The 25,552-nt window shown below is 57.2% G+C and overlaps 1 protein-coding gene across 2 annotated transcripts in view; it reads right to left on the bottom strand.

Moving 5' to 3' along the window:
* Positions 1 to 773: 773 nt before the first annotated feature.
* The window catches only part of tsr1 (TSR1 ribosome maturation factor), a 48,327-nt gene continuing 23,548 nt past the window's right edge, over positions 774 to 25,552 (bottom strand). The window contains exons 13-15 of one of the 2 annotated variants that reach the window (XM_068010819.1): positions 25,000 to 25,140; positions 6,734 to 6,808; positions 774 to 2,270 (exon numbers count right to left, since the gene is read on the bottom strand). In XM_068010819.1, the coding sequence (XP_067866920.1) occupies positions 2,092 to 2,270; positions 6,734 to 6,808; positions 25,000 to 25,140 (395 nt within the window). In that variant the 3' untranslated portion in view covers positions 774 to 2,091. The remainder of the gene's footprint in view (positions 2,271 to 6,733; positions 6,809 to 24,999; positions 25,141 to 25,552) is intronic. The other variant, XM_068010818.1, reaches the window with a different exon arrangement.

The following is a 25,552-nucleotide window of genomic DNA, read 5'->3' as shown; positions in this document are numbered from 1 at the left end:
CCATTATTGTTTACATGCATTGCAAGCCATGCCTTCAGCTGCCTGGGCTCTAAGCTCTGGCATTCTCTCCCTCTCCAACTTTAACACGCTCCTTAAAACCTACCTCTTTAACCAAGTTTTTGGTCACCTGTCTTAATATCTTATGTGGCGCAGTCAAATTTTGTTTGATAACACCCCAGTGAAGCACCTTGGGATGTTAAAGGTACTATATAGATACAAGTTATTGCCTTTTGTTCTAATTTTCCGCTCACCATCCTTCCATTGCCAGTTTTTTTTACTTTCCTCATATCCTGACTGCCCACAAGCAATACCAAAGGAGATCTTCAAACTATATGTGAATGTGTTTTCAGGCACAACGTTTGACAAGTGTCAAATACCAAATATCCCTCAAGTCATCTTCGATTTCAAATGTTATACAGGATGAACTGCAGCCTATTACACCCGACTACTCTTGTATAGGACAGACATTCCACTCATGGTGTAGATCGGGGATGGGAGTGAATTGTTTTTCCACCTCTTCTTGACATCCAACAACGGCTCGGTCTGCAGATACCAGCCTGCTGCACTGGGCTTCCCTCAAGCTGTCTGATTCAGTGACCATACAGAGATCTCAAGCACAGAATAAGACCAAGGTCATAACTGCAGAGCACAAGCAGAACTGAAATGAGGAGAGAGATGGGGCAAATCATAAAATATTATTTAGCTAACAGAAAACATGGATTTATAAACTGTAATGTAGGAGACATGGAACACAGGAGGGCTGAGAAGGTTCATTTTTCTGAGTCCTGGAAATTTTTTTATTTTTTTAAAAATCGAAGCTGGAGGATTCAACAACACTGAAAATCCAAGAAACCCTCCTCCCCTTTAGTTGCGAGTTCATTGGAATACAGAGTGTTGGTCAGACCCCAGCTGCAGTAACTGCTTTCGTTTCCAGACCCCGCTCCTCAGGAAGGATATATTGGCGTTGGAGAAGGTGCAGTGCAGATTCACCAGAATGATCTTGGGGTTAAAAGGGTTAAATTATGAGGAAAGGTTGCATAGACTCAGCTTGCATTCCCTCGAGTATAGAAGATTAAGGGGTGATCTTATCAAGGTGTTTAAGATGATTAAAGGAGTTGATATGGTTGATAGAGAGAAACTATTTTCTCTGGTGAGGAGTCCACAAGGGGGCAGAACCTTAAAATTGGAGCCAGGCTGCTTGGGGGGTGATGTCAGGAAGCACTTCTTCACATAAAGGGGAGTGGAAATCTGGAACTCTCCCTCAAAAAAGCTGTGGATGCTGGAGGTCAACTGAAAATGTAAAAACGGAGACTGATAGATTTTTGCTGGGTAAGGGTATTAAAGGATACGGAAGCAAGGTGGGTAAATGGAGTTAAAATACAGATCAGTCCTGATCTAACAATGGCAGAACAGGCTCAACGGACTGAATGGCCTCCCAGTTCTGAATTCTTCGCACTGCTAAATCTCTCACCTCCAAGCACTATACCTCCATTCCACTTTACAGCAAAACCCACTGAGCACATTAAGCCTGATTCAGAATGCAACGCAACCTCACAGACAGCAGCTGTTGTACTAAGATACTCAGCTGACAGTGCTGGTTTGTTTGACTGGTGCAGTGAAAAACACAGCAGCAAAGCCCCTTTCAAAGGTATTTCCATACCTTGGAGGCCTGGGAAGGAATAAACTAGGGAGAGATGAGGTGATTCTCCACAAGGAGGATGAGTCACTGAGAGGACTTGCACTCACTTCCTACTCTCTGGTATTGGATAAGGCAAAGGAACAAGTCTGCTGCCTGAGGAAGGAGAGGAGAATTTGGGGAGTCAATTGGGTAGGAATAATATGCAGCATAAGAATTGTTGTTAATGACTGTATAGGGAGACAGTACTTTTCAGCACCATCAGATGGCGATGATAGTCTTTAGAACAAAGCACAGCACAGACTCCTTGTGTTGAAACAAGTCTTAGGATATCCAACTCTCCAAACTCAAATATAAACACACAGATCTGAGAGTTTGTGATCCTCAGGTTCCAAAATGGAAAATTGTTTTTTTTTTAAAAATAAAAAGTATCAATTCCGAAATCCTGTTGAACACTATTCCATCTCGATCTCCTGCACATTGACACTGGATTTGGACTGCTCCCACGGCACGGGATTCGGAACGTACGGGTCATATGCCCACCTTGGGAAAACCCGTTTGTACAGGTTCATCAGCACGGTGTCCTGGGATTTGAGCTGGCCATCAAACAAACATTTCATGTGTCCATGAGTCCCTGCAAACAACATAGGCCTGTGAGAATGAAGTGTTACATCCGAGCTACAGCACTGCAGAACATAAACATGGCCAGAGTTTACACACAGATCCCCTCTGGGAACACACGTACCCACAGTTTACACACGGATCCCCTCTGGGAACAAACGTACCCAGAGTTTACACACGGATCCCCTCTGGGAACACACGTACCCAGAGCTTACACACTGATCCCCTCTGGGAACACACGTACCCAGAGTTTACACACGGATCCCCTCTGGGAACACACGTACCCAGAGTTTACACACGGATCCCCTCTGGGAACAAACATACCCAGAGTTTACACACTGATCCCCTCTGGGAACACACGTACGCAGAGTTTACACACGGATCCCGTCTGGGAACACACGTACCCAGAGTTTACACACGGATCCCCTCTGGGAACACACGTACCCAGAGTTTACACACGGATCCCCTCTGGGAACACACGTACCCAGAGTTTACACACTGATCCCCTCTGGGAACACACGTACGCAGAGTTTACACACTGATCCCCTCTGGGAACAAACATACCCAGAGTTTACACACGGATCCCCTCTGGGAACACACGTACCCAGAGTTTACACACGGATCCCCTTTGGGAACACACGTACCCAGAGTTTACACACGGATCCCCTCTGGGAACACACGTACCCAGCGTTTACACACGGTTCCCCTCTGGGAACACACGTACCCAGCGTTTACACACGGATCCCCTCTGGGAACACACGTACCCAGCGTTTACACACGGATCCCCTCTGGGAACACACGTACCCAGAGTTTACACACGGATCCCCTCTGGGAACACACGTACCCAGAGTTTACACACGGATCCCCTCTGGGAACACACGTACCCAGAGTTTACACACTGATCCACTCTGGGAACACACGTACCCAGAGTTTACACACTGATCCACTCTGGGAACACACGTACCCAGAGGTTACACACTGATCCACTCTGGGAACACACGTACCCAGAGTTTACACACTGATCCACTCTGGGAACAGACGTACCCAGAGTTTACACACTGATCCACTCTGGGAACACACGTACCCAGAGTTTACACACTGATCCACTCTGGGAACACACGTACCCAGAGTTTACACACTGATCCACTCTGGGAACAGACGTACCCAGAGTTTACACACTGATCCACTCTGGGAACACACGTACCCAGAGTTTACACACTGATCCACTCTGGGAACAGACGTACCCAGAGTTTACACACGGATCCCCTCTGGGAACACACGTACCCAGAGTTTACACACGGATCCCCTCTGGGAACACACGTACCCAGAGTTTACACACTGATCCACTCTGGGAACACACGTACCCAGAGTTTACACACTGATCCACTCTGGGAACACACGTACCCAGAGTTTACACACTGATCCACTCTGGGAACACACGTACGCAGAGTTTACACACTGATCCCCTCTGGGAACACACGTACGCAGAGTTTACACACTGATCCGCTCTGGGAACAAACGTACCCAGAGTTTACACACGGATCCCCTCTGGGAACACACGTACCCAGAGTTTACACACTGATTCCCTCTGGGAACACACGTACCCAGAGTTTACACACTGATACCCTCTGGGAACACACGTACCCAGAGTTTACACACTGATCCCCTCTGGGAACACACGTACCCAGAGTTTACACACGGATCCCCTCTGGGAACACACGTACCCAGAGTTTACACACGGATCCCCTCTGGGAACACACGTACCCAGAGTTTACACACGGATCCCCTCTGGGAACACACGTACCCAGAGTTTACACACGGATCCCCTCTGGGAACACACGTACCCAGAGTTTACACACGGATCCCCTCTGGGAACACACGTACCCAGAGTTTACACACGGATCCCCTCTGGGAACACACGTACCCAGAGTTTACACACTGATCCCCTCTGGGAACACACGTACCCAGAGTTTACACACGGATCCCCTCTGGGAACACACGTACCCAGAGTTTACACACTGATCCCCTCTGGGAACACACGTACCCAGAGTTTACACACTGATCCCCTCTGGGAACACACGTACCCAGAGTTTACACACGGATCCCCTCTGGGAACACACGTACCCAGAGTTTACACACTGATCCCCTCTGGGAACACACGTACCCAGAGTTTACACACGGATCCCCTCTGGGAACACACGTACGCAGAGTTTACACACTGATCCCCTCTGGGAACACACGTACCCAGAGCTTACACACGGATCCCCTTTGGGAACAGACGCACCCTGGGTTTACACACTGATTCTCCCCTCTGCCCACAGTCGATTAATTAGTTGAACAGGTCGGAGGTTTGGGGTGAGTTGAGGAGAATTGTTTTCACCCAGAAAATGTGGGGATCTGGAACCCGCTGCCTAACAGGGTGGTAGAGTCAGAAAGCCTCAGTGCATTTATAAAATACTTGGATATGTACCTGAAGTGCTGTAACCTACAGGCCAATAGCTATAAGTGGGATTAGGCTGGATAGCACAGACACAATGTGCCTTCTGCACTGTAAATGTTTTATGTTTCTTAAACCAATTAGGGAAAATGCAGCTGGTGGTAGGGCTAAGGGGACAGCTGGTTCCAAGAGCTGCTAGAGATACAAAGAGTCAAATGACCTCTTTCTGGTCTGCAACAACCACATGGCGCAGACTGGTTCCATCAACTTCCACATCAGCCCAGGACATTCATTCAATCAGATCAGTGACAGAAAGGAGCGCCGCACCGTCGGAGGGTCAGTACTGAGGGAGCGCCGCACCGTCGGAGGGTCAGCACTGAGGGAGCGCCGCACCGTCGGAGGGTCAGCACTGAGGGAGCGCCGCACCGTCGGAGGGTCAGCACTGAGGGAGCGCCGCAGCGTCGGAGGGTCAGCACTGAGGGAGCGCCGCACCGTCGGAGGGTCAGCACTGAGGGAGCGCCGCACCGTCGGAGGGTCAGCACTGAGGGAGCGCCGCACCGTCGGAGGGTCAGCACTGAGGGAGCGCCGCACCGTCGGAGGGTCAGCACTGAGGGAGCGCCGCACCGTCGGAGGGTCAGCACTGAGGGAGCGCCGCACCGTCGGAGGGTCAGCACTGAGGGAGCGCCGCACCGTCGGAGGGTCAGCACTGAGGGAGCGCCGCACCGTCGGAGGGTCAGCACTGAGGGAGCGCCGCACCGTCGGAGGGTCAGCACTGAGGGAGCGCCGCACCGTCGGAGGGTCAGCACTGAGGGAGCGCCGCACCGTCGGAGGGTCAGCACTGAGGGAGCGCCGCACCGTCGGAGGGTCAGCACTGAGGGAGCGCCGCACCGTCGGAGGGTCAGCACTGAGGGAGCGCCGCACCGTCGGAGGGTCAGCACTGAGGGAGCGCCGCACCGTCGGAGGGTCAGCACTGAGGGAGCGCCGCACCGTCGGAGGGTCAGCACTGAGGGAGCGCCGCACCGTCGGAGGGTCAGCACTGAGGGAGCGCCGCACCGTCGGAGGGTCAGCACTGAGGGAGCGCCGCACCGTCGGAGGGTCAGCACTGAGGGAGCGCCGCACCGTCGGAGGGTCAGCACTGAGGGAGCGCCGCACCGTCGGAGGGTCAGCACTGAGGGAGCGCCGCACCGTCGGAGGGTCAGCACTGAGGGAGCGCCGCACCGTCGGAGGGTCAGCACTGAGGGAGCGCCGCACCGTCGGAGGGTCAGCACTGAGGGAGTGCCGCACTGTTGGAGGGTCAGTACTGAGGGAGTGCTGCAGTGTCAGAAGGTCAGCAGTGAGGGAGTGCTGCACTGTCAGAAGGTCAGCAGTGAGGGAGTGCTGTGCTGTCAGAGGGTCAGCACTGAGGGAGTGCTGTGCTGTCAGAGGGTCAGTACTGAGGGAGTGCTGCACTGTCAGAAGGTCAGCAGTGAGGGAGTGCTGCACTGTCAGAGGGTCAGCACTGAGGGAGTGCTGTGCTGTCAGAGGGTCAGCACTGAGGGAGTGCTGTGCTGTCAGAGGGTCAGCACTGAGGGAGTGCTGCACTGTCAGAGGGTCAGCACTGAGGGAGTGCTGCACTGTCAGAGGGGCCGTCTTTCAGGATGACAGTCTAAAGCTCTGAGATGGATAGAAAAATATCATATTGTAGAGTTTGATAGAAGTGTAGGGTTGTTCTCCCTGGTGTTCTGGGTGATATTTATCCTTCAAACAACATCTTAAACAGATTATCAGGTCATTATTACATTGCTGTTTGTCGGAGCTTGCTGTGTGTAAATTTGGCAGCTGCACTTCTTACATTACAAGTGACTACATTTCAGAAGTTCTTCAATGGTTGTTAAGTGTTTATAGAAGTGCAAGTATTTCTTTAAATGACACACCCTGTGCTGAGTCTGGAATGCAGTATTTCTAGCTCATAGCCCATCACGCTGTTCATCAAATCATTAGTCTCTCAGCACAAGCTCATTGTATAAAATCTTGAATTCTGTTACAAAGGATCTCCTTACCTAAAGGCTCCTTGATGTGACCTCTGCGACCCCACTTTGTTCGAAGTTCCACTGGTTTGAACCACAGCACATCCTCTGTAACAACAAAACCTCCCACTTCGTATCAAAAGACACTGCACTCATTACAAGACACTTGTTGGTGTTGGAACAAAGAAATCAGTTACACTCAACTCATTCCATTCTGCCCCAGCATCAAACACTCCCAGGACAGGTACAGCACTGGGATTGGCTGCCCACTGATTTGGGAGCCTGAGTGCATCAACGAGGTGCAGCTGAGAGTGCTGGTGGCAGTTGGAGGTTGCAGAGGTGGAGAGAGGAGCTGCACTGAGCAAGGGAGAGCTTCTACAAACAAGCAGAGGAAAACTCCAACAACAATCACCTTTAAAAGAGAAGAAAGTGACATTCTTTTTTTGTTGGAAACAAGGCTTTGTCTGGAGGTGGGTGCTGAACACCAGTAATTTACTTTGGACTGTTGGGGGAGGAACAAGTGGCTGGAACAACAAGGGGTGGGGCTGCCAATTCAACAGGAATCTGTGCTGCTGCAAAAGCACACAGGGAAGCTCCCTCCCCACCCCAATTGCCAAGCCTGGGTCAGCTGAAGCTGCCCAGCTAAACAGACGGAAGGGGATAGATAGTGCCTGGGCAGCTTCAGCTGACCCAGGTGAAGACGACTCCCCCAACCAGAAGACCGGAAGACCAACTTCAAAGACTGTTTGTTTTAAGTGTACTGTGAGCACCACCTCCAGAAAGCAAGTCATCCCTTCCAGCCTGCCCTTGCCTCTCCTCTATTACCTCAGCCTCTCCACTAATCTGTTGTTTGTTTGTTTGTCTTTACTACACATTCAATATTTTCAGTTGAATCGCTGATATTTGGTGTGCAAGTCCACAATTTGGGGTGGGTTTAGCTCTTGGACCCATGGCAAGCCCTTCATCACCGGTGGCGGGGCCCTCTACTACCTACGCAGCTGCAGCTTCTGTGGCTGCCCACGTGGCCCCGTCACCCTTTAAATTATTGACATGCAGCCATGGGGTGAAGAGCTATCCCCACCCCAACATGTCTATTGAGGCCTGCGTTAAGGCAATGGCCGTGGTTGTCGGCCCCTCGGCCATTGTTGCGGCCTCAAAGATGTATGGGAAGGCTGTGTTCTTTTTGAAGACCGAGCGGGCGGTGTCCCTGGCCCTGAGTAAAGGGCTCACTGTGGGGGGGACCTTCCTGCCAGTGGACCCTCTGGGGGCCACTGCGCATCGGATAATGTTGTCCAACGTCCCACCCTTCATTCCCAGTGAGCTCCTCCTCCCCCACCTGCACCATCTGGGGGAGGTGAGGTCGGGGATCACCCCAGTCCGGCTTGGTCTTCGGGAGCACAGCCTCCAACATGTCTACTCCTTCCGCCGCCAGTTATTTATGCAGCTGGCGCGGGAGGAGGACACGGAGGGCCAATTTAATGTGGAGTTCCAGGGGACGGCCTACCGCGTCTTTTGGACCTCGGACGGGGCGCGGTGCCACGTCTGCAAGGGGGTGGGGCATGTTCGGAAGAACTGCCCCAACCTCCCGGCCGCCAGCTCCACCTCGGCGGCCCAGAGTGGTTCCACAGCACCTCCTCCCACTCCCCCCGCACATCCAACAGACACCGCTCAGTCGGTTCCGGAGGCTGTGGTTTTCACAGCCTCTGGCGGGGAGGGGAGCGTCCGTCCGAGCGGAAGGAAGACGCGGGGAAAAAAGAAACATCGTGAGGCGCGTCCCCTGGACACTTTGACTCAACCCGAGCCTGAGCTCAGCCCAAAGCCCATTCCCATGGAATCCACCTGTCCCAGGGCTGGGCTCAGGCCCAGGGTGACTAAAAAAGGAAAAAAGGGTGCGGAGGCGGAGGCCTCTGATGACATGGAGGTCTCTGAGTCTCCGCGCCCAAGTGCGAAAAAGAGGAGAAGGCACCCCTCCACAGAAATAACACAGGGCCCTGAGGTGCAGGGCCCATCTGTTGGAGGGGAGCTGCCTCCTGTTTCTGGTCCTCAGGTGCCCCCTACCGCCACCACCAAGGCTGCAAAGTCCGGGCAGGTGCTCCCTATTCCTCAGGATGGAGGGGAGGGGATGGCCCCGGTACGTGAGGCCCCTCCTGAAGGAGTAAGTGGGGCCCTGCTTGTGGTGGGGGAGCCTGGGGAAACCGCCCATTCCGCCACTGCTACTGGGTCGGGGGTCCTGAATGAAGGGGAGGGCGAGGCCCCAGAGGGTCGGGCCTCCCAGCCGGAGTCCACCACCAACCAGGAGACACCCGACCCAGTTATAACTGAGAATGCTGCCCCATCTGCTGGGCCTGTGGGTGCTGGCGGAGCGGGAGATGGCCTCCTCTCGCCGCCTCCAGTCTCGGCTCCGGCTGGTTTCCCGGAGTCCGGAACTTCTGTCTCCCCTGGACCAGTCATTGGCCTGGGGATGGAGGTGGAGGGGGGTCCTGAACCGCTGGTGCCTACAGGCTCCAGTTTCACAATAGAACCCAGAGAGGACTCCTCTGCCATCGATCCTGGGGGTGGGATCGTGACGGAGGCGGGACCAGCTGGCGCGGCCGGGACGTCCGCCCCACAGTGTGTGGTGGATGTGTCGGCCGCTGGCGGTGACGACCCGGAGGAGGATGGGGATTCGGTGCGGGGCACAGAGGATGATCTTGATTCCATCGGCAGTGAGGTGGTGGAGTCCCTCGTGCCTCCCACCGAATCTCCTCTCATCCCCACGGTGGAACTCCGGGATTTCCTCGCGGCTTGCAGAGGTTGCCGCAATAAAGTTCAGCTGGCCCTCGACCGTTGGTCGAATCTGGCGCTGATCATCCAGTCCGTCCGTGCCGCCCTTAAGATAGCGGGCAAGCGCGCGGACGTGAAACTGGTTAAGAGGCGCCGTTTTAATGTGTTCCTCAATGGGTTGCTGGGGGAGTGGAGGGCCAGGTGCACTTCCACTCCCTCCTCACAGTGAGCTGTTGGTGACGGGTTTTACGTACCTTTGACATGAAGATAACCATAGCCAGCCTCAACATCAACGGCAGCAGAGGGGCTCACCGCAGATTTCACAATCTCTCAGTCCTTAGGGAAGGGAGATACGCGGTGAGCTTTCTGCAGGAAACCCACACCGTTCCGGGAGACGAAGCCACCTGGCTCCTGGAGTGGCAGGGTGCGGTCTACATGAGTCACCTCACCCCTATTTCTAGTGGGGTGGCAATCTTGTTGGCCCCGACTTTTCAGCCGGAGATCTTGGGGGTCAAGGAGCTAGTGCCGGGCCGCTTGCTCCACCTCGCCGTTCGCCTGGGTAGCGTGCCGCTCCACTTTGTGAACGTGTACGCGCCCAGGCCCGGCGCTTTGCAAGCGCGCTTCTTTGAAGAAGTGTCCGCTCTCTTGAGCTCCATCGATAGCGGCGAGTGCATCATCCTCGGGGGGGATTTTAACTGCACCCTCGAGGTGGGGGATCGCTCCGGTCCCCAGCGCGGCCAAGCGTCGGTGGAGAAGTTGAGGGGACTGATCAGCTCCCTTAACTTGGTGGACGTCTGGCGGAATCTCCATCCCGACTCCAGCGCCTTCACGTGGAGGTCTGGAGGAGGGGGGTCGCGAATCGACCGCCTCTACATTTCGCAGGCGTACGTCTCCCGTGTCTCGGCGGCCTCCATGCGGCTGGTGCCGTGCTCAGACCACCGCCTGGTGTGGGCGGAGTTCACTCCGCTCCGCACGCGGGCGGGGTCTGCGTACTGGCACTTTAACAACCGGCTGCTGGAGGACGTGCGATTTCGGGACTCGTTCTGTCAATTCTGGGCCGACTGGAGAAGGAAGCAGGGGGGCTTCCCCTCCTTGAGGCTATGGTGGGATGTGGGCAAGACTCACATCCGCGTCTTCTGTCAGGAGTACGCGAAGGGGTCGACCAAGAGGCGGGAAGCCGAGGTCGGGCGCCTTGAGAGGGAGGTGCTCGACTTGGAATCCCGCCTCGGTCATGCCGTCGCGGACCCGGCCCTGTGGCAGGCGTACAAAGAGAAGAAGGGCGCGCTGAGGAACCTGCAGCTCATAGGGTCCCGAGGCGCGTACGTGAGGTCGCGGATCCAGATCCTGGAAGATTTGGACCGCGCCTCACCCTTCTTCTACTCGCTGGAAAAATGGCGGGGGGTCCGTAAGCAGCTCGTCGAGCTGCTGGCCGACGACGGATCCTCCATCACGGATCCGGAGGGAATGGGCCTCCTGGTCCGGACGTATTACAGTGCGTTGTTCTCTCCGGATCCGTCCAGCGAGGATGCGCGCAGAGTTTTGTGGGAGGACCTGCCGCAGGTCAGCCCGGAGGGCGCCGAAGGATTGGAGGCTCCGCTCACGTTGGCGGAGCTGACTGGCGCCCTCCACCAGCTCTCGAGGGGCAAATCCCCAGGGCTGGATGGGTTGACCGTGGAGTTCCTCAGGGCGTTCTGGGACGTCCTGGGGGACGATTACGCGCGGGTCCTGGGGGAAAGCCTGGCGACCGGGGAGATGCCCCTCTCGTGGCGCAGGGCGGTCATCGTCCTGCTGCCGAAGAGGGGCGATCTCCGCCTGCTTAAAAACTGGCGTCCGGTCTCCCTCCTCAGCACGGATTATAAGATCTTTGCCCGGGCTATGTCTACCCGCCTGGGCTCCGTGCTGGCCCACATGATCCACCCCGACCAGTCCTACACGGTCCCGGGCCGGTCCATCCAGGACAACATCCACCTGGTCCGGGACCTGATCCATCTTTCCCAGAGGACTGCTCAGTCGGTCGCCTTTCTCTCCCTCGATCAGGAGAAGGCGTTCGACAGGGTGGATCACGATTACCTTTTCGGGACTCTGCGCGCTTTCGGACTCGGGCCGCATTTCGTGGCCCGGGTCCGACTTTTATACGCCGCCGCAGAGTGTCTAGTCAAAGTTAACGGGTCCTTGACGGCGCCCCTTCGATTTGGGAGAGGAGTGCGTCAGGGGTGCCCCATGTCCGGCCAATTGTATACCATCTGCGTGGAGCCCTTCCTGTGCCTGCTTCGCAGGAGGTTGACGGGATTGGCTCTGCGCGAGCCGGCCATGCGGGTCGTCCTCTCGGCTTACGCCGACGACGTGCTCCTCGCAATCACAGATCCCGTTGACTTACGGAGGATGCGCGACTGCCAGCAGACCTTTTCTGCCGCGTCCTCCGCGAGGATCAATTGGGAGAAATGTTCCGGACTCCTGGTTGGTCAGTGGCGGGTGGACTCCCTGCCGGAGGAGATGACACCTTTTGCGTGGAGCGCCACGCACCTCCTCTATCTGGGAGTCCACCTTAGCCCCGCTGAGGAAGCCTGGCCGGCAAACTGGCAGGAGTTGGAGGCGAAAGTCACCGCTCGGCTGGGGCGCTGGACAGGACTGCTCCGAGTGCTTTCCTACAGGGGCCGAGCGTTGGTCATAAACCAACTGGTGGCCTCCATGCTGTGGTACCGGTTGGTCACTTTGGCCCCGCCCCCTGTATTTGCCACCAAGATCCAGAAGAAACTCGTCGATTTCTTCTGGGGCAAGAGGAAACACTGGGTCTCTGCCGCGGTCCTGAGTCTCCCGGTCGAGGAGGGCGGTCAGTCGCTGGTGTGCGTCCGCACCCAGGCTGCGACTCTCCGCCTTCGGACCCTGCAGAGATACCTGTACGTCGAGCGTCCTCCCAGATGGTGTGCGCTGGCGACGTATTTTTTCCGCCAGTGTCACTGCCTTCAAGACGACACGCAGCTCCCGGTGGAGTCCGTTAGCCGCGCCTCTCTGAGGGAGTTGCCTGTCTTTTACCGGGATCTTTTCCGAGTCTGGAACATGGTCGCCTCCAGTCAGGGCGCTCCCCCGCCGGCGGAGGAGAGCGCCTCGGCTGTCCGGGCGGCCGACTCCGGGGACGGTCCGGCGGGCGGAGGAGTAGCCGAAACCCCCGGGACGCCCCTCACTGCGGGTGGCGAGGGGGTTCGGGAGTGCGGAGCGATCCCAGCCGAGCTGACCCCCGCTCGGCCGGAACTGCTCATCGGACCCAGGCCCCGAAACCCTCCTCGGGAGCCGGTCCCGCACAACCCGAGCCGCCTCTCGGAAATGCCCTCCGTGCCATTCCAATCGGCGCGGAGGGGTTTCCTGTACGGGCTGCTCCTGCACACTCTCCACTTCCTCGCCCTCGTCAGCCGGCCGGACACGCCCTGGCGGTCCGCGTTGCCATCTGGCGGCGAGGGGAAACCCCGATGGAGGTCTCTCTACGCGGGAGTCTTCCCCCTTTACATCGGGGACCTGGGGTGGAGGGTGCTGCACAGAGCAGTCCCGTGCAATAGGCTTTTAAGTAGGTTCACGGACTCCCAGGCCAGCTGTACTTTCTGCGGCCTGGACGAGTCCGTGTTCCACATTTATATGGAGTGTGCGAGGTTGCAGCCCCTATTTGAGTATCTGAAGGGGCTGCTCCTCAAATTCTGGCTGCACTTCAGTCCCACGCTCCTGATCTTTGGGCACCCGGTGCGGAGGGGCTCGGGCCGGGAGGAGGATCTCCTCGTCGGTCTGCTCCTGGGCCTGGCCAAGGTGGCAATTCACAGGTCCAGGTTGCGGGCCGTCGGGGGGTCCGTCCTCCCCGATTGCCTGCCCCTCTTCCGCGGTTACGTTCGCGCCCGGGTGTCCCTGGAAAAGGAGCATGCGGTGTCCGCCGGTACGCTTGAGGCCTTCCGCGACCGGTGGGCACCGCAGGGACTGGAGTGCATTGTCGACGCCGAGAATGGCATTTTAATTTGAGTTTTTTGTTTATTTATCTGTTTTAATAAAGTTATTTTAAAACTGTAAATATGTACATAAAGGGGGCCTGAGGGATAAAGGCCCCCTCGATGTGAAAAATATAAAAGGGGCCTGGGGTATAAAGGTCACCTTGTGAAAAGAAAAAAAAAAAACAAAAAAACAGTTAGATACAGAGTAAAGTTCCCTCTACAAGAAAAAAAAACAGGGTTAGATACAGAGTAAAGCTCCCTCTACACTGTCCTCATCAAACACTCCCAGGGCAGGTACAGCACGGGGTTAGATACAGAGTAAATCTCCCTCTACACTGTCTTCATCAAACACTCCCAGGACAGGGACAGCACTGGGATTGGCTGCCCACTGATTTGGGAGCCTGAGTGCATCAACGAGGTGCAGCTGAGAGTGCTGGTGGCAGTTGGAGGTTGCAGAGGTGGAGAGAGGAGCTGCACTGTGCAAGGGAGAGCAGCTACCAACAAGCAGAGGAAAACTCCAACAACAGTCTCCATTAAAGAGAAGAAAGGGACATTTTGTGGAAACAAGGCTTTGTCTGGAGGTGGGTGCTGAACACCAGTAATTTACTTTGGACTGTTGGGGGAGGAACAAGTGGCTGGAACAACAAGGGGTGGGGCTGCCAATTCAACAGGAGTCTGTGCTGCTGCAAAAGCACACAGGGAAGCTCCCTCCCCACCCCAATTGCCAAACCTGGGTCAGCTGAAGCTGCCCAGCTAAACAGACGGAAGGGGATAGATAGTGCCTGGGCAGCTTCAGCTGACCCAGGTGAAGACGACTCCCCCAACCAGAAGACCGGAAGACCAACTTCAAAGACTGTTTGTTTTAAGTGTACTGTGAGCACCACCTCCAGAAAGCAAGTCATCCCTTCCAGCCTGCCTTTGCCTCTCCTCTCTTACCTCAGCCTCTCCACTAACCTGTTGTTTGTTTGTTTGTCTTTTCAAATTTTTCTGTGAATCTGTTATTTAGTGTGCAAGTCCACAATTTGGGGTGGGTTTAGCTCTTGGACCCATGGCAAGCCCTTCATCACCGGTGGCGGGGCCCTCTACTACCTACGCAGCTGCAGCTTCTGTGGCTGCCCACGTGGCCCCGTCACCCTTTAAATTATTGACATGCAGCCATGGGGTGAAGAGCTATCCCCACCCCAACATGTCTATTGAGGCCTGCGTTAAGGCAATGGCCGTGGTTGTCGGCCCCTCGGCCATTGTTGCGGCCTCAAAAATGTATGGGAAGGCTGTGTTCTTTTTGAAGACCGAGCGGGCGGTGTCCCTGGCCCTGAGTAAAGGGCTCACTGTGGGGGGGACCTTCCTGCCAGTGGACCCTCTGGGGGCCACTGCGCATCGGATAATGTTGTCCAACGTCCCACCCTTCATTCCCAGTGAGCTCCTCCTCCCCCACCTACACCATCTGGGGGAGGTGAGGTCGGGGATCACCCCAGTCCGGCTTGGTCTTCGGGAGCACAGCCTCCAACATGTCTACTCCTTCCGCCGCCAGTTATTTATGCAGCTGGCGCGGGAGGAGGACACGGAGGGCCAATTTAATGTGGAGTTCCAGGGGACGGCCTACCGCGTCTTTTGGACCTCGGACGGGGCGCGGTGCCACGTCTGCAAGGGGGTGGGGCATGTTCGGAAGAACTGCCCCAACCTCCCGGCCGCCAGCTCCACCTCGGCGGCCCAGAGTGGTTCCACAGCACCTCCTCCCACTCCCCCCGCACATCCAACAGACACCGCTCAGTCGGTTCCGGAGGCTGTGGTTTTCACAGCCTCTGGCGGGGAGGGGAGCGTCCGTCCGAGCGGAAGGAAGACGCGGGGAAAAAAGAAACATCGTGAGGCGCGTCCCCTGGACACTTTGACTCAACCCGAGCCTGAGCTCAGCCCAAAGCCCATTCCCATGGAATCCACCTGTCCCAGGGCTGGGCTCAGGCCCAGGGTGACTAAAAAAGGAAAAAGGGTGCGGAGGCGGAGGCCTCTGATGACATGGAGGTCTCTGAGTCTCCGCGCCCAAGTGCGAAAAAGAGGAGAAGGCACCCCTCCACAGAAATAACACAGGGCCCTGAGGTGCAGGGCCCATCTGTTGGAGGGGAGCTGCCTCCTGTTTCTGGTCCTCAGGTGCCCCCTACCGCCACCACCAAGGCTGCAAAGTCCGGGCAGGTGCTCCCTATTCCTCAGGATGGAGGGGAGGGGATGGCCCCGGTACGTGAGGCCCCTCCTGAAGGAGTAAGTGGGGCCCTGCTTGTGGTGGGGGAGCCTGGGGAAACCGCCCATTCCGCCACTGCTACTGGGTCGGGTGTCCTGAATGAAGGGGAGGGCGAGGCCCCAGAGGGTCGGGCCTCCCAGCCGGAGTCCACCACCAACCAGGAGACACCCGACCCAGTTATAACTGAGAATGCTGCCCCATCTGCTGGGCCTGTGGGTGCTGGCGGAGCGGGAGATGGCCTCCTCTCGCCGCCTCCAGTCTCGGCTCCGGCTGGTTTCCCGGAGTCCGGAACTTCTGTCTCCCCTGGACCAGTCATTGGCCTGGGGATGGAGGTGGAGGGGGGTCCTGAACCGCTGGTGCCTACAGGCTCCAGTTTCACAATAGAACCCAGAGAGGACTCCTCCGCCATCGATCCTGGGGGTGGGATCGTGACGGAGGCGGGACCAGCTGGCGCGGCCGGGACGTCCGCCCCACAGTGTGTGGTGGATGTGTCGGCCGCTGGCGGTGACGACCCGGAGGAGGATGGGGATTCGGTGCGGGGCACGGAGGATGATCTTGATTCCATCGCCAGTGAGGTGGTGGAGTCCCTCGTGCCTCCCACCGAATCTCCTCTCATCCCCACGGCGGAACTCCGGGATTTCCTCGCGGCTTGCAGAGGTTGCCGCAATAAAGTTCAGCTGGCCCTCGACCGTTGGTCGAATCTGGCGCTGATCATCCAGTCCGTCCGTGCCGCCCTTAAGATAGCGGGCAAGCGCGCGGACGTGAAACTGGTTGAGAGGCGCCGTTTTAATGTGTTCCTCAATGGGTTGCTGGGGGAGTGGAGGGCCAGGTGCACTTCCACTCCCTCCTCACAGTGAGCTGTTGGTGACGGGTTTTACGTACCTTTGACATGAAGATAACCATAGCCAGCCTCAACATCAACGGCAGCAGAGGGGCTCACCGCAGATTTCACAATCTCTCAGTCCTTAGGGAAGGGAGATACGCGGTGAGCTTTCTGCAGGAAACCCACACCGTTCCGGGAGACGAAGCCACCTGGCTCCTGGAGTGGCAGGGTGGGGTCTACATGAGTCACCTCACCCCTATTTCTAGTGGGGTGGCTATCTTGTTGGCCCCGACTTTTCAGCCGGAGATCTTGGGGGTCAAGGAGCTAGTGCCGGGCCGCTTGCTCCACCTCGCCGTTCGCCTGGGTAGCGTGCCGCTCCACTTTGTGAACGTGTACGCGCCCAGGCCCGGCGCTTTGCAAGCGCGCTTCTTTGAAGAAGTGTCCGCTCTCTTGAGCTCCATCGACAGCGGCGAGTGCATCATCCTCGGGGGGGATTTTAACTGCACCCTCGAGGTGGGGGATCGCTCCGGTCCCCAGCGCGGCCAAGCGTCGGTGGAGAAGTTGAGGGGACTGATCAGCTCCCTTAACTTGGTGGACGTCTGGCGGAATCTCCATCCCGATTCCAGCGCCTTCACGTGGAGGTCTGGAGGAGGGGGGTCGCGAATCGACCGCCTCTACATTTCGCAGGCGTACGTCTCCCGCGTTTCGGCGGCCTCCATGCGGCTGGTGCCGTGCTCGGACCACCGCCTGGTGTGGGCGGAGTTCACTCCGCTCCGCACGCGGGCGGGGTCCGCGTACTGGCACTTTAACAACCGGCTGCTGGAGGACGTGCGATTTCGGGACTCGTTCTGTCGATTCTGGGCCGACTGGAGAAGGAAGCAGGGGGGCTTCCCCTCCTTGAGGCTATGGTGGGATGTGGGCAAGACTCACATCCGCGTCTTCTGTCAGGAGTACGCGAAGGGGTCGACCAAGAGGCGGGAAGCCGAGGTCGGGCGCCTTGAGAGGGAGGTGCTCGACTTGGAATCCCGCCTCGGTCATGCCGTCGCGGACCCGGCCCTGTGGCAGGCGTACAAAGAGAAGAAGGGCGCGCTGAGGAACCTGCAGCTCATAGGGTCCCGAGGCGCGTACGTGAGGTCGCGGATCCAGATCCTGGAAGATTTGGACCGCGCCTCACCCTTCTTCTACTCGCTGGAAAAATGGCGGGGGGTCCGTAAGCAGCTTGTCGAGCTGCTGGCCGACGACGGATCCTCCATCACGGATCCGGAGGGAATGGGCCTCCTGGTCCGGACGTATTACAGTGCGTTGTTCTCTCCGGATCCGTCCAGCGAGGATGCGCGCAGAGTTTTGTGGGAGGACCTGCCGCAGGTCAGCCCGGAGGGCGCCGAAGGATTGGAGGCTCCGCTCACGTTGGCGGAGCTGACTGGCGCCCTCCACCAGCTCTCGAGGGGCAAATCCCCAGGGCTGGATGGGTTGACCGTGGAGTTCCTCAGGGCGTTCTGGGACGTCCTGGGGGACGATTACGCGCGGGTCCTGGGGGAAAGCCTGGCGACCGGGGAGATGCCCCTCTCGTGGCGCAGGGCGGTCATCGTCCTGCTGCCGAAGAGGGGCGATCTCCGCCTGCTTAAAAACTGGCGTCCGGTCTCCCTCCTCAGCACTGATTATAAGATTTTTGCCCGGGCTATGTCTACCCGCCTGGGCTCCGTGCTGGCCCACATGATCCACCCCGACCAGTCCTACACGGTCCCGGGCCGGTCCATCCAGGACAACATTCACCTGGTCCGGGACCTGATCCATCTTTCCCAGAGGACTGGTCAGTCGGTCGCCTTTCTCTCCCTCGATCAGGAGAAGGCGTTCGACAGGGTGGATCACGATTACCTTTTCGGGACTCTGCGCGCTTTCGGACTCGGGCCGCATTTCGTGGCCCGGGTCCGACTTTTATACGCCGCCGCAGAGTGTCTAGTCAAAGTTAACGGGTCCTTGACGGCGCCCCTTCGATTTGGGAGAGGAGTGCGTCAGGGGTGCCCCATGTCCGGCCAATTGTATACCATCTGCGTGGAGCCCTTCCTGTGCCTGCTTCGCAGGAGGTTGACGGGATTGGCTCTGCGCGAGCCGGCCATGCGGGTCGTCCTCTCGGCTTACGCCGACGACGTGCTCCTCGCAATCACAGATCCCGTTGACTCGCGGAGGATGCGCGACTGCCAGCAGACCTTTTCTGCCGCGTCCTCCGCGAGGATCAATTGGGAGAAATGTTCCGGACTCCTGGTTGGTCAGTGGCGGGTGGACTCCCTGCCGGAGGAGATGACACCTTTTGCGTGGAGCACCACGCACCTCCTCTATCTGGGAGTCCACCTTAGCCCCGCTGAGGAAGCCTGGCCGGCAAACTGGCAGGAGTTGGAGGCGAAAGTCACCGCTCGGCTGGGGCGCTGGACAGGACTGCTCCGAGTGCTTTCCTACAGGGGCCGAGCGTTGGTCATAAACCAACTGGTGGCCTCCATGCTGTGGTACCGGTTGGTCACTTTGGCCCCGCCCCCTGTATTTGCCACCAAGATCCAGAAGAAACTCGTCGATTTCTTCTGGGGCAAGAGGAAACACTGGGTCTCTGCCGCGGTCCTGAGTCTCCCGATCGAGGAGGGCGGTCAGTCGCTGGTGTGCGTCCGCACCCAGGCTGCGACTCTCCGCCTTCGGACCCTGCAGAGATACCTGTACGTCGAGCGTCCTCCCAGATGGTGTGCGCTGGCGACGTATTTTTTCCGCCAGTGTCACTGCCTTCAAGACGACACGCAGCTCCCGGTGGAGTCCGTTAGCCGCGCCTCTCTGAGGGAGTTGCCTGTCTTTTACCGGGATCTTTTCCGAGTCTGGAACATGGTCGCCTCCAGTCAGGGCGCTCCCCCGCCGGCGGAGGAGAGCGCCTCGGCTGTCCGGGCGGCCGACTCCGGGGACGGTCCGGCGGGCGGAGGAGTAGCTGAAACCCCCGGGACGCCCCTCACTGTGGGTGGCGAGGGGGCTCGGGAGTGCGGAGCGATCCCGGCCGAGCTGACCCCCGCTGGGCCGGAACTGCTCATCGGACCCAGGCCCCGAAACCCTCCTCGGGAGCCGGTCCCGCACAACCCGAGCCGCCTCTCGGGAATGCCCTCCGTGCCATTCCAATCGGCGCGGAGGGGTTTCCTGTACGGGCTGCTCCTGCACACTTTCCACTTCCTCGCCCTCGTCAGCCGGCCGGACACGCCCTGGCGGTCCGCGTTGCCATCTGGCGGCGAGGGGAAACCCCGATGGAGGTCTCTCTACGCGGGAGTCTTCCCCCTTTACATCGGGGACCTGGGGTGGAGGGTGCTGCACAGAGCAGTCCCGTGCAATAGGCTTTTAAGTAGGTTCACGGACTCCCAGGCCACCTGTACTTTCTGCGGCCTGGACGAGTCCGTGTTCCACATTTATACGGAGTGTGCGAGGTTGCAGCCCCTATTTGAGTATCTGAAGGGGCTGCTCCTCAAATTCTGGCTGCACTTCAGTCCCACGCTCCTGATCTTTGGGCACCCGGTGCGGAGGGGCTCGGGCCGGGAGGAGGATCTCCTCGTCGGTCTGCTCCTGGGCCTGGCCAAGGTGGCAATTCACAGGTCCAGGTTGCGGGCCGTCGGGGGTTCCGTCCTCCCCGATTGCCTGCCCCTCTTCCGCGGTTACGTTCGCGCCCGGGTGTCCCTGGAAAAGGAGCATGCGGTGTCCACCGGTACGCTTGAGGCCTTCCGCGACCGGTGGGCACCGCAGGGACTGGAGTGCATCGTCGACGCCGAGAATGGCATTTTAATTTGAGTTTTTTGTTTATTTATCTGTTTTAATAAAGTTATTTTAAAACTGTAAATATGTACATAAAGGGGGCCTGAGGGATAAAGGCCCCCTCGATGTGAAAAATATAAAAGGGGCCTGGGGTATAAAGGTCACCTTGTGGAAAAAAAAAAAAAAAAAACAGGGTTAGATACAGAGTAAAGCTCCCTCTACACTGTCCACATCAAACACTCCCAGGACAGGTACAGCACGGGGTTAGATACAGAGTAAAGCTCCCTCTACACTGTCCACATCAAACACTCCCAGGACAGGTACAGCACGGGGTTAGATACAGAGTAAAGCTACCTCTACACTGTCCACATCAAACACTCCCAGGACAGGTACAGCACGGGGTTAGATACAGAGTAAAGCTACCTCTACACTGTCCACATCAAACACTCCCAGGACAGGTACAGCACTGGGATTGGCTGGGCAACTTGAGAAGCACTTCCTGCCTGCAATCAGGGGGAGTAGCTGCACCTGCAGCTGGAGAGGAGAGAGCAGAGTGGAGTAACTGCAAAGAGGTGACTGTAGAGTGGAGACAGCTGCATTTATCGTGGAACTGTTGCACTTTTTCAAGACTAAGACCTGCAAGTCATTTTGGAGAGGTGGGTGTTGGAGCACCAGAAAACTGTTTGTTGTTTGGACTGTTGGGGGAGGGAGGAGGCACCAGAAAATCCAGGGGTGGGGCTGCCAAATTCTATGGTCAGCTCTTGTGTTTATCTACCATCCTGCACAAATGGGGCTCCCTCCCCACCCCCAACTGTGTGGCTCGGGACGGCTGGAGCTGCCTGGCTGAAGAAAGTCTTTACAGAGCAGCGGAAAAGGAGAGAACCGGGCGGCTCTAACCGACCTGGGCGAAGAACCCTCCCCTAACTGGAAGACAGAACTGTGAACTCTGAAGTCAGGTGCTCCAACCATCAAACCACAGCAACATCCACGCAGCTCATCTCTCCCTCCCAACACTCAGCTGTCTGTCCTCTCCTGGTCCTTTTCACCCCTATTCCCCTCTACTCCCACCTCTCCCATCATATTGCTTTAGTTTAAAAGCTGTTAGTTTATTTCTTAAGGGTGGGCGTGGCTCTGCGACCCCATGGCAAGTCCCTCTTCACCGGTGGCGGGGCCTTCTCGCACATATGCTGCTGTGGCTACTGCAGCTGTTGCCCAGTCACCGTTTGCACTAATAACATCAAAGCATGGGGTCAAGAGCTACGTCCATCCAAACATGACGATAGAGGCATGTGTTAAGGCAATGGCCGAGGTTGTCGGCCCTTCGGCCATTGTTGCAGCCTCTAAAATGTACGGGAAGGCAGTGTTTTTCCTGAAGACCGAGCGGGTGGTGTCCCTGGCTCTGAACAAGGGGCTCACCATGAGCGGGACCTTTCTGCCAGTGGACCCCCTGGAGGCCACTGCGCGAAGAGTCATTTTGTCAAATGTCCCGCCCTTCATTCCTGGTGAGCTCCTCCTTCCCCACCTGCACCATCTGGGGGACGTAAAGACGGGGCACAACCCAGTCCCGCTTGGTCTTCGGGAGAACAGCCTCCGGCATGTGTACTCCTTCCGCCGCCAGCTATTCATGCAGCTGGCGCAGGAGGAGGTCACAGAGGGCCACTTCAATGTAGAGTTCCAGGGGATGGCCTACCGCGTCTTCTGGACCTTGGATGGGGCGTGGTGCCATGTCTGCAAGGGGGCATCACGGATCCGGAGGGAATGGGCCGTACTTATTACGGTGTGAATTTCTCTCTGGATCCATCCAGTGAGGACGCGCGCAGAGTTTTGTGGGAGGACCTGCCGCAGGTCAGCCCGGAGGGCACCAAAGGATTGGAGGCTCCGCTCACGTTGGCGGAGCTGACCGGCGCCCTACATCAGCTCTCAAGGGGCAAATCCACGGGGCTGGACGGGTTGACCGTAGAGTTCCTCAAGGCGTTCTGGGACGTCCTGGGGGAAAGCCTGGCGACCGGGGAGATGCCCCTCTCGTGGCGCAGGACAGTCATCGTTCTGCTGTCGAAGAGGGGCGATCTCTGCCTGCTTAAAAACTGGCGTCCTGTCTCCCTCCTCAGCACGGATTATAAGATCTTTGCCCGGGCTATGTCTAACCGCCTGGGCTCTGTGCTGGCCCACATGATCCACCCCGACCAGTCCTACACGGTCCCGGGCCGGTCCATCCAAGACAACATCCACCTGGTCCGGGACCTGATCCATCTTTCCCAGAGGACTGGTCAGTCAGTTGCCTTTCTCTCCCTCGATCAGGAGAAGGCGTTCGACAGGATGGATCACGATTACCTTTTCGGGACTCTGCGCGCTTTCGGATTCAGGCCGTATTTCGTGGCCCGGGTCCGACTTTTATACGCCGCCGCAGAGTGTCTAGTCAAGGTTGACAGGCCCTTGACGGTGCCCCTTCGCTTGGGGAGAGGAGTGCGTCAGGGGTGCCCCATGTCCGGCCAATTGTACGCCATCTGCGTGGAGCCGTTCCTGTGCCTGCTTCGCAGGAGGTTGACGGGATTGGCTCTGCGCGAGCCGGCCATGCGGGTCGTCCTCTCGGCTTAAGCTGATGACGTGCTCCTCGCGGTCACAGATCCCGTTGACTTGCGGAGGATGCGCGACTGCCAGCAGATCTTTTCTGCAGCATCCTCCGCGAGGATCAATTGGGAGAAATGTTCCGGTCTCCTGGTGGGTCAGTGGCGGGTGGACTCCCTGCCGGAGGAGATGACACCTTTTGCGTGGAGCACCACGCATCTCCTCTATCTGGGAGTCCACCTTAGCCCCGCTGAGGAAGCCTGGCCGGCAAACTGGCAGGAGTTGGAGGCGAAATTCACCACGCGGCTGAGGCGCTGGACAGGACTGCTCCGAGTGCTTTCTTACAGGGGCCGAGCGCTGGTCATAAACCAACTGGTGGCCTCCATGCTGTGGTACCGGTTGCTCACTTTGGCCCCGCCCCCTGCATTTGCCACCAAGATCCAGAAGAAACTCGTCGATTTCTTCTGGTGCATGAGGAAACACTGGGTCTCTGCCGCTATCCTGAGTCTCCCGATCGAGGAGGGTGGCCAGTCGCTGGTGTGCGTCCGCACCCAGGCTGTGACTCTCCGCCTTCGGACCCTGCAGAGATACCTTTATGTTGAGCGTCCTCCCAGATAGTGCACGCTGGCGACGTATTTTTTCCGCCAGTGTCACTGCCTTCAAGACGACACGCAGCTCCTAGCAGAGACTGTTAGCCGCGCCTCTCTGAGGGAGTTGCCTGTCTTTTACCGGGATCTGTTCCGAGTCTGGAACATGGTCACCTCCAGTCAGGGCGCTCCCCCACTGGCGGAGGAGAGTGCCTCGGCTGTCCGGGTGGCCGACTCCGGGGACAGACCGGCAGTTGGAGGAGTAGCTGAAGCCCCCGGGACGCCCCTCGCTGCGGGTTGCGAGGGGGCTCGGGAGAGTGGAGCGCTCCTGGCCAAGCTGACCCCTGCTCGGCCTCGAAACCCTCCTCGGGAGCCGGACCCACACAACCCGAGCCGTCTCACGGAAATGCCCTCCGTGCCATTCCAATTGGCACGGAGAGGTTTCCTCTACGGGCTGCTCCTGCACACTCTCCACTTCCTCGCCCTCGTCAGCCAGCCAGACACGCCCTGGCGGTCCGCGTTGCCATCTGGCGGCGAGGGGAAACCCCGATGGAGGTCTCTCTAAGCGGGAGTCCTCCCCCTTTACATCGGGGATCTGGGGTGGAGGGTGTTGCACAGGGCAGTCCCGTGCAATAGACTTTTAAGTAGATTCACGGACTCCCAGGCCGCCTGTACTTTCTGTGGCCTGGATGAGTCCGTGTTCCACGTATATATGGAGTGTGCGAGGTTGCAACCCCTGTTTGAGTATTTGAAGGGGCTGCTCCTCAAGTTTTGGCTGCACTTCAGTCCCACGCTCCTGATCTTTGGGCACCCGGTGAGGAGCGGCATGGGCGGGGAGGAGGATCTCCTCATCGGTCTGCTCCTGGGCCTGGCCAAGGTGGCAATTCACAGGTCCAGGCTGTGGGCCGTCGGGGGGGTCCGTCCTCCCTGATTGCCTGCCCCTCTTCCGCGGTTACGTTCGCGCCCGCGTGTCCCTGGAGAAGGAGCATGCGGTGTCCGCCGGTACGCTTCAGGCCTTCTGTGACTGGTGGGCACCGCAGGGACTGGAGTGCATCATCGACGCCGAGAATGGTATTTTAATTTGAGTTTTTTGTTTATTTATCTGTTTTAACTAAAGTTATTTTTTTTAAAAATGTATATAAAGGGGGCCTGAGAATAAAGGCCCCCTCGACATGAAATTAAAAAAAATTAAATAAAACAGGGTTAGATACAGAGTAAAGTTCCCTCGAACCTGTCAAAGTTCATGGGGAGTGAGCAGGGGGAATGGGACTAATTGGATTGCTCTTTCAAAGGGCTGACAGACACGATGGGCCCAATGGCCTCTTGCTGTTTTGTATGATTCTATGATTCTAACTACTTAACATTACAAATAAAACTGCTACAAGTTTAAGTGCTCCCTGGCACAGCGATTCAATTACAATGGGATGTCCCAGCTACAACCCGATGCCTCTTCACACCATTTTCACTCAGAGGAATTTGCTGCCTGCTATTTCATGTTACAATGAGTAGGATTCCGTTGACTGCTCCAATCTCGAGTCCCAGATCCTTTGCCCCGCCCACTTCCCTCTCCACCCCCCCCCCCACGTTCTCACCTCGGTTGAAGAACATGTATCGCACCACAGCGGTTTTGGTCATGATCTTGAAGGGATGGCCGCTCAAGGTAATTCTCTTCACGACCACTCGGTCAGGGTCGGCCTTTAGCACAGAGCCAGTCGCAATCAGGTCATGCATGCCTGGGATCCAATGTTTAATTAGCATGGGTCAAGAATACAAATAGTGATAGACCAGGAGCACCTTTAAACTCAGTACCTTGCCACCCCCTCCCACTGAAACAGGAGCCATGCTCAGCTATAATACCCACCTCCCCAGTACCTCGATTCTGAGTGACTACTGTTCCAGCGAGATAATGCCGAGTGCTGGCAGGCTATTTCACCACATATAGAAACATAGAAAATAGGTGCAGGAGTAGGCCATTCGGCCCTTCAAGTGTGCTCCGCCATTCATTATGATCATGGCTGATCATCCAACTCAGCAGCCTGTTCCCGCTTTCGCCCCATACCCTTTGATCCCTTTCGACCCAACAGCTATATCTAACTCCTTCTTGAAAACATACAATGTTTTTGCCTCAACTGCTTTCTGTGTTAG

The sequence above is a fragment of the Heterodontus francisci genome, chromosome 30 (assembly GCF_036365525.1).
Source record: "Heterodontus francisci isolate sHetFra1 chromosome 30, sHetFra1.hap1, whole genome shotgun sequence".
Lineage (NCBI taxonomy): Eukaryota > Metazoa > Chordata > Chondrichthyes > Heterodontiformes > Heterodontidae > Heterodontus > Heterodontus francisci.
This window is presented reverse-complemented; position numbering and strand designations above follow the sequence as displayed.